Consider the following 8,984-nt stretch of genomic DNA (forward strand, 5'->3'; position numbering starts at 1 on the left):
CAAAGATGAAAACAAAATAATGCAAGAAGTTATTGAAAGTGATCCATAGAAAGAACCTGACGAGGTCCTAATAAAATGGATTGCTAAAAAATAACTTAAAGACTGGCCGACGTAAAGAAGTCAGACCAGTCGCAGTAACCAAAATTATAAGTAAATCCCTGGAAAGAGGTATGGCCAACCCTATAAAAGAGGATTACTATAACTTAGAAGGGCCCGACATGATAAAGTCGGCCCGAAACACAAAAGTTATAAAAATAATCCCTGAAAGAGACCTGAACGAGGTCAAAGAAAGAGGATTACAAAAATAACTTAAAAGGGCCCGACATGATAAAGTCGGCCCGAAACACAAAAGTTATAAAAGTAATCTCTGAAAGAGACCTGAACGAGGTCCAAGAAAGAGAATTACAAAAATAACTTAGAAGGGCTCGACATGATAAAGTCGGCCCGAAACACAAAAGTTATAAAAGTAATCCCTAAAAGAGACCTGAACGAGGTCCAAGAAAGAGGATTATAAAAATAACTTAGAAGGGCCCGACATGATAAAGTCGGCCCGAAACACAAAAGTTATTAAAGTAATCTCTGAAAGAGACCTGACAAAGGTCAAAGAAAGAGGATTACTAAAAATAACTTAAAAGGGACCGGCATGATGAAGTCGGCCTCCCACTAACAAGTTATAAAAAGTAAATCCCTGAAAGAGACCTGACAAAGGTCTAAAAAAGAGGATTACTAAAAATAAACTTGTGACCGAACTAAGGAAGTCAACATACAAGTTGGACCCAAACATACGCAACCTCAAAAAATCAAGCCACAAGTATGAAAATATAAAGGTAATCCAAAGAAGTCGGGCAATAAGGTACCAAACAAATACAGACCAACATGTCGTAAAAAAGCACAAGTCATAAGAAGAATAAAACTCAAGAGGCCACCAAAGTCAGCCCCAAGAGCTTGAAAACTACTTTGTTTTTCAAAATAAAGTTGCTAAACAAGCAACTAGGAAAGTAGCAATAAGTCAGAAATACCATTTACAAATATAAAAAGTTCAAAAGCCCACAAGTCGGGCTGTTTACACAAACATCCTGAATAATCATCGGGGATCCAAAGACTTCTCGACAGCATCAACACGGGGTGAAGGAAGACAAGTCTGAAGAGGCACCGCATCCACTGTCCCATCATCCCGGTTCAAGATGTGACAATCAGGTTCTGACTCAGGACGACCGACCTCAGCAGTGGGAGTCAAAGAGGTCGACGCAACAGAAGTTTTGGTGACAGGCAGTGAATGGCGATCGACATTATCATCATCAGGGTCATCAGGAACAATCTTACCATTCCTAACAATGTTGTCCAGACTAAAGAGGAAAAAGTCAAGCTCTAACGTAAGAACTCGAACTTGCTCCTTCAGATTCTCATAAGCAGCATTAACTATGCCTACAAGGTAACCTTGAAATTTAGTTTCGGTCTTCGTTTTTCTTTCAAATAAGCCTATATGTCTATCATTAATTTAATTTTCGAAGCCCAGCCTTCTCTTCTCATTTTATGAGCCTCTCGTTTTTTTTTTCTTCTTTCAATTCAACTCAACATCACACGGAAAGAAAAAGAGTTATTAGAATTAGCCTATTTAGTCATTTACTTTTAAGGCTACAAATTATCTTTTTGTTAATAGATATCCAGAAAGATGAGGGAATATTGGATCGAGAAAAAAAATAGAAAATAAAAAAAAAACATTTTTATTTCAAAGATTTGCTTTTTTGTAATATTTATTTATTTATTCTTGTGATAGATTATACTTATTTTTATACTTGTATAATATATTTAATCTTAAATAAATATGCATGTTAAAAGAGATATAGATATTTGAAAAAAATATTAATAATTAAAATTTTATTAAACTGATAAATATTATTTTTTAGTTGTTGCTTTTAATTTTTGTATAACAAAAACTATAATATTACAAATTATATGCATGTAAAAAAATTAAACACATTATTTAATATAATATTTTATATAACTCAATTATTCAAATTGAACTACAGTAAATTTATTTAAATCTCTTTAACTAATAAACTAATAATTAAAATGATTTAATTATAAATTCAATTTTTAAAATTTTATTTTTATTTTAATCTTTTCTACTAGAAATTGCGGTCATATTTGTTAAGGCTAGTTCGGTGTAGCCCACAAACTTGAGTACATATATGCTCCCCAATAGAAAGCTCAAGGTCCAAGTCCATTTCAAGCCCAATAAACCACTTAAAGTTGTTACGTATTCGGTTTTTCCTATAGAATCAATCGAACATTGAAGAAGGTTCTATACTACTCCATCGTGATCAAATCATCATTTTGCTGTGGGCGTTTGTGTTCTTGAAATTCTCGTGTTCTTCAAAAATCTGACATGGCAACTGCATCAGGTACGCGCTTCTGCAAAAGCTCCATTTCATGGTCTTTTTGTTGCATGTCATGAATTTGAAATGGTGTACCGGGAAATGATTTAGTATTCTGATTTGTGTGTGAGTAATCTTGAATGCTTCCATAACACGTCATCATCAATTATGAGCTTGTATTTCTCAAAACTGTTTTAAAATACTTTGAATTTCAAAAATTGAATGGAACATTCATAGATGCCAAGTAGTGTTCTGTTATCCAAGTTATATTTGAATTTCACAAATTGAATGGGACATCAGAAATAGACCGTGAAAGAGAAAAGGGACAAAATGTGAAGTCGTAAATTCAATCACTTTGTGCCAAGCACCTACGTCTTGAAGCTTGTAATGCGTGAACTTATTTCTAGGCTTGTAACTAAAATGTGCATGTAATTTAGTCGTAAAGGGAAGTTTGTGGATATCAATAACTTTTTCAGTGTCAATTCAATGATGATGAATTGTGAAAAGACAATAGTATCCCAAGCTATTAACCAGATGATGCTAGAGCATTGTTTGCCTGGAAAAAAATGTTTTCAAGTGAGAAAGATGATATCAATGGTTGTAATTACTATTTCATGGTATTCTCTGTAATTTATAGATATCTTGGATGTGAAGGAGCTAAATGATATTTTAAATACCTGCTCTATTATTGCAGCGGCTTTCAAATCTAGAGAGGACCACAGGAAACAACTCGAATTGGAGGAGGCGCGTAAAGCAGGGCTTGCTCCAGCTGAGGTTGATGAAGATGGGAAAGAGATTAACCCTCATATACCCCAGTATATGTCTTCTGCTCCATGGTATTTGAATGCGGAGAAACCTGTAAGCATCACAACTAGCTACATGCCTACATCCCTCTGTCTTCGATAACTTTGTTCCACCCCAATCTGTTATGATGATGAAGCTCTGCATTCTCAGTAGCTTTCTTTATTTGTTATTTTGTTTCTGTTTAGAGTCTAAAACATCAAAGGAAATGGAAATCAGATCCAAATTATACAAAATCTTGGTATGATCGAGGTGCAAAAATATTTCAGGCTGACAAGTATAGGAAGGGAGCTTGTGAAAAGTAAGTGGTTTGAGTTGTTTCTATCTAGATTTTCTAATTCTTCCATGTCTCTGCAGCTTTCTGTTTTGGAAATGGCGTTTTGCTACTTGAAGAGTTTTAATTGAATACAGCACACAGGTTTGTTTTCTGTAGCTTCAATGAGTTGCAAAGGATGAGCATGGTTTAGACGTGTTATGCTAACTAGAACTGACCCTTTTTCGCGTGTCCCTTAGCATTATTTGTTCTATTATGGATTTGATTTATGTAAACAAATATTATTTTCGTTGAGGTGTCAACAATGAATTAAAGCTTACTTTTCTTATCTAAATAGAGTTTGCTGCTTTCAGTGTCTAGTGAGGGCTAAAATCCTGATTGTTATGTAGCCTTTGAGTATAGCTTTCTTTATTCAAAGCCCACTAAACCTTTCATTAATTCATCTCTTGCTATTCAAATATGGTCTTCTGTACAAAGATACATCACATGTGAACTTCACTTTAGGTGCCATTTTTTATTTCATTTGTTGCCTATGTTAATATCTAATATGGTCTGCATTGGATCAAACAGAATTGCTCACCTTTGCCAGCTTAGTAGCCTGTTCATATTAATAGATCTGATTAGTTGAAAAAACACAGTATTTCTATTTTTAAGACTACACAGAAAATAATAATAGAGAAACCCACTAACTTTTTGGTTACTTTTACTCTTAAGCTGTGGAGCAATGACTCATAATGTGAAATCATGCATGGAGCGACCTAGAAAGATTGGAGCAAAATGGACCAACATGCATATTGCTCCTGATGAGAAAATAGAAACATTTGAACTTGATTATGATGGCAAGCGGGATCGGTGGAATGGTTTTGATCCAGCAACCTATGCTCGTGTTATTGAAAAATATGAACAAAGGGATGAGGCTCGGAGGAAGTACTTGAAAGAACAGCAGTTAAGGAAATTGGAAGAGAAAAATAATAAACAAAAAGGAGAAAATGAGGTTAGTGATGATGATGAGGATGAAGATACCCTGAAGGATGATGAGGCTAAAGTTGATGAGAGCAAACAGATGGACTTTGCCAAGGTTGAAAAGCGAGTTAGAACTACTGGAGGTGGCAGTACAGGAACTGTAAGGTGTGTTTACAGTTTACATCACGGTTTTTGTTTGTATTCCTATTTGTTTATTTTCTCATAGTTTCACTGTTATGTTGATATTGCTATTGATTATGGAACCTTACCCTTGCTTCAGAAATTTGCGTATCCGGGAGGACATTGCCAAATACCTTTTAAATCTTGATGTCAATTCAGCTTATTATGATCCAAAGACCCGTTCCATGCGAGAGGACCCCCTTCCTGATGCAGATCCTAACGAGAAATTCTATGGTGTGAGTATCGCAAGAGATTTTATTTGGTTGTCAGATACTGAGATCCATATAGCATTGGAAACATTTAACTAATTTTTTGTGTTTGCTCCTTTTAAACAGGGAGACAACCAATATAGAATAAGTGGTCAAGCTTTAGAGTTCAAGCAACTTAATGTTCATGCTTGGGAGGCATTTGAGAAAGGGCAAGATATCCACTTGCAAGCTGCACCTTCCCAAGCTGAATTGCTGTTTAAGGATTTTAAGATAATCAAAGAGAAGTTGAAGTCACAAACAAAGGCTGCCATAATGGAGAAGTATGGAAATGCAGCAACTCAAGAAGAGCTTCCAAAAGAGCTTCTTTTAGGACAAACAGAGAGACAAGTTGAATATGATCGTGCTGGAAGAGTCATTAAAGGCCTGGTAGGATTTGATATGGAAATTATCCCTTCTCTTCATGTTTATTACTTACGCTATTTAATATACTTTTTTTTTCCTTGGTATCATCCATTAAAAAAATTTAAGTTCAGTAAGATTCTTTTTGGATTATGCTTTCTGAAAATAGTGTTTTTAACCATTTTGATTTGCCAAGTGATGGGAAAAGATTTATGTTGTTCGAATTTTTTCGTTTCATATATGTAGGAGACCTCTCTGCCAAAAAGCAAGTATGAAGAAGATGTATATATTAATAATCACACTAGCGTATGGGGTTCCTGGTGGAAGGATCACCAATGGGGCTACAAATGTTGTAAACAAACCATACGAAACAGCTACTGCACTGGGGCCGCAGGAATTGAAGCTGCCGAGACAGCAGCAGATTTAATGAAGGCAAACATTGAACATAAAGCAGCATCTGAAGGCAAGTCTTCCTATTTATCCGCTGTTTAGAACATTTTTATGTGCTATCATATTCTTATTTCTAATGTTCCCTTAATTAGAATGAAACTTGTATTCTTTTTATTTATCTCTCAATGTTTTTCTTCTACATGATCTGTGTACAGAAATTCCTTTTATTTGTTTGAATTATATTGTTATTTCAAGTTCTTAAATGATCATATGATCTAATCTAATCTAATAAATAGCAATCCCTGTAATCTCATGTCTTGAGTTTTAAAAAAAATTTAAATAAATGCAGATACTCCTACTCAAGCAGAGGAGAAAAAGCTTGCTGCTTGGGGAACTGATGTGCCTGCTGACCTTGTCCTGGATCAGAAAAAACTTGCCGATGCCCTTAAAAAGGTTAGTCTTGATATTTTTTTTTCCATTTTTTCTTAATATTCTTTTATCATTAATTGCAACCCATTTAGATTCCTTGTAAGAGAGTTTGTATATCAGTGGCAAAGAAGCATTGAGATTTGGCTTTTGGAAAATATGTTGGTTTTGATATAAATAACTTTTTGTTTGGTTAGGAGGATGAAAGAAAGAGGGAGGAAAAAGATGAGAGGAAGCGCAAGTATAATGTTAGATGGAATGATGAGGTAAATTTTCCGTATGGTTTGTGTTTTAACTGTTAATCCATATTACATTATTCATCTTTGGATATTTGTTTTTCTGTTTTGACATTGTAATGATTTTTCTAGGTCACTCCTGAGGAGATGGAGGCATATAGGATGAAAAGGGTCCATCATGATGATCCAATGAAAGATTTTCTGCATTAGGTTGTCTTGTCCTTAAGTGGTTGTTGCTATCATTATATCAGTTTGGAAGAAATATTACAAAACAAAATTGCTAACAGCCAATGTTGATTGTTTTGGTTCCAATATCGGTTGGTGTTTTGTAAATGTCATAGACAAAAGGAATCTTTGAGGAGAGTTTCAATGGCATTTTGCTAGGAACCCTAGAAGGATTACACTAATTTAAGGAAGACTGAAAGATCTTATACCATTTATTTGTTACAACTGATCATTTGTTACAACTGATCAACCTCCTCCTAACTAATTTATTTTATTCTTTCTTTATACACACCAACTCCTAACTAAGCCTATTAATTATTTACAATAATGATGATTAAAAATAAATTTGTTATTTTTAAATATTCAAACTTCACAACTTTAATTTCTGAATGAAATTATTGCAAGTTTTTTAACATTCTAAGTTCATGACAATGCCAACAGCACTAGTTTTTAGTTCTCCCGTGAAGCCCTTAGACTTTAGCTTATCTTTATTTAACAGATATAATAATTAGAAGTTTGATTCTTGAATATCAGGGACAAAATTATTCTAGCAACCGGCAGGTGAAACCTCAGAGTGAGCATGAGTTGCTGTTAAAGGGTATGCATCATGAAAAAACAACTAAATACAAACAAAAAATTCATATTTTAATGCAATGTATACACACTTCACTTAACAGAGTACAAAAAAGAAAAAGAAGTTATCCCTTGCAATCTCTTATAATATATCTACACATTTGACAAGTTTTTTTTGGGCAAAACCACTCTGTGTGGGTGACTACTAATAACTTCAAGTCACTAAAAAAATGAACAACAATAAAACCAATCCCAAGTAATCATGCTTCATAACAAAACAATTTTTTTAGACCCCTCTAGCTAGCATTTCTTGAAATTCCAGCAAAGAGTTCTCTTTCTGAATCTTCATATCAAGATGAAACTTAGAGATGAACTCCTCAGCCTTCTCATCAACCTGAAGCATTGGTGACTTAGCAACCACAACCTTCCATGCATCCTCAATAGTATCTATGTCCCTTTGCAATTCCTTCTTCTCAACCACAACCCTTTTGCCTCGGCTTGCTTCACCTCGTGCAGGCGATGTACCAATATTATTGTTATTGGCACGAACACGAACGTTCGTAGCAGAAGTAGAAGCAGAAGCAGACTCGGCAAAGAGATCATCTATGTGAATTGCAGGTATGCTCCTACCATAATAAGAAGCAGCATATGGTGTTCTTGTAGTAGTGAGCGAACGATGATGGCCACGGCTACGTGTTATGAGGTGACAAAGATGGTGAAATATGGCGATGAGGCGATGAAGGGTGTTCTTGATACTCTTTTGTATGTTGTGTTTGTTGACCCTTGATTGCACAGTTTTGGAGATGCTCCTCCATGCTTTCTTTGCAGGTTGAAGCTTCTTCCCTATCTTCAAGCTTGACATCACAATTGCAACAACAACAAAGTTTTTCTTTCTTTCTTTTCCTGTTGGTTGATGAAAGAAAGAGTTTTCGAAAGGGAAGTGGTTGGATAGGAAATGAAATGAACTAAGGCTTTGTTTACAAAAGCAAATATAATGAGTTGGAAATGGTTCTTCCTTGTGATGAAGTTTTGATTTGATGCACACTACTTTTATATAATTGCTTTCTTCCCAAGTACCCTAAAGAATATGTTTGGAATCTTATCTAACTCCAAAAAATGTCTTCAATAATTATTTATTTTGGTCTAAATAATAATATTGGTTATCCAAACAATAATTGGTTTTATTTTGAAATTTTTTTAATTTATGTTGCTTATAGTCTAAAAATCTACTCATGCTTTAAGTTGAATTTAAATATAGTTGATTGGTTTCGATTTCAAATAATTTGATAAATTGGTTGCGATCTTATCATTGTTGATTCACTCAGAGTCTCACACCATATATTCAAACTAAGTTAAAAATAGAATAAAATCAATTTGTTTCATTTTGAGGGTTTTTCAAGCATAAAAATTTACAACTTTGTTATGCGGATAAAATACACATTAAAAATCAATTAAATAATACATATATTTATACACAAATATATAATACTTAATTTAATAATTAATTTTTTTGTATAAAACCCGTTCATTATTATATTAGTTAGTATCACACAACCTACCATTTTATTCTTGTGGTGCCAAATTGACCCATGATTTGTCAGTTGAACTACAGAAGTGCCCCCATTCACTAAGATTTCTAATTAAGCAAATGTGGAAAATAGTTAGTGTCATAGACAACGGTCAAGAATGAGGGGCACAAGTTGCAATATAAACGAAATTTAGAATAAGAAAAGGGCAGATATACAACTAATTAAGAGTGTCACTTTCGGCATGATGGGATCACTTTGAGTCTTTGACAGCACAGATGCCAACAATGAGGGGCTATGATCAGTTTGAATTTGCACATAACGAAAGTTCAATTCTGCAAAGACCACCATAAATTGTTGTTTTCCATGTGGATCCTTTGGTGCGTGGGCTCCTAGCTTCTGTT

The 8,984-nt window shown here is 34.3% G+C and overlaps 2 protein-coding genes across 5 annotated transcripts; one reads left to right on the forward strand and one right to left on the reverse strand.

Annotated features, from left to right (window-relative positions):
* The first annotated feature begins 2,215 nt into the window (after positions 1-2,215).
* On the forward strand, positions 2,216-6,723 carry LOC112711214 (pre-mRNA-splicing factor SLU7-A). 4 transcript variants are annotated; one of them, XM_025763826.3, is made up of 11 exons: positions 2,216-2,405; positions 3,073-3,236; positions 3,368-3,420; positions 3,537-3,597; positions 4,168-4,581; positions 4,697-4,832; positions 4,932-5,231; positions 5,451-5,667; positions 5,944-6,047; positions 6,218-6,286; positions 6,389-6,723. In XM_025763826.3, the coding sequence occupies exons 5-11, from the start codon at positions 4,178-4,180 to the stop codon at positions 6,464-6,466; spliced, it is 1,308 nt and encodes a 435-aa protein (XP_025619611.1). In that variant the 5' UTR covers positions 2,216-2,405; positions 3,073-3,236; positions 3,368-3,420; positions 3,537-3,597; positions 4,168-4,177; the 3' UTR covers positions 6,467-6,723. The 4 variants fall into 4 exon arrangements, with proteins under 4 accessions (XP_025619611.1, XP_072059274.1, XP_025619605.1 ...); XM_072203173.1 differs by having other exon boundaries at positions 3,368-3,597; XM_025763820.3 differs by lacking the exon at positions 3,537-3,597 and having other exon boundaries at positions 3,368-3,480.
* A 378-nt stretch (positions 6,724-7,101) lies between these two features.
* Positions 7,102-8,240, reverse strand: LOC112711216 (uncharacterized). The gene has a single exon (XM_025763827.3). It carries the CDS (start codon positions 7,914-7,916, stop codon positions 7,341-7,343), a length of 576 nt encoding a protein of 191 aa, XP_025619612.1. The 5' UTR covers positions 7,917-8,240; the 3' UTR covers positions 7,102-7,340.
* Between the last annotated feature and the right edge of the window lie 744 nt (positions 8,241-8,984).

This window comes from Arachis hypogaea, chromosome 9, assembly GCF_003086295.3.
Source record: "Arachis hypogaea cultivar Tifrunner chromosome 9, arahy.Tifrunner.gnm2.J5K5, whole genome shotgun sequence".
Classification (NCBI taxonomy): domain Eukaryota; kingdom Viridiplantae; phylum Streptophyta; class Magnoliopsida; order Fabales; family Fabaceae; genus Arachis; species Arachis hypogaea.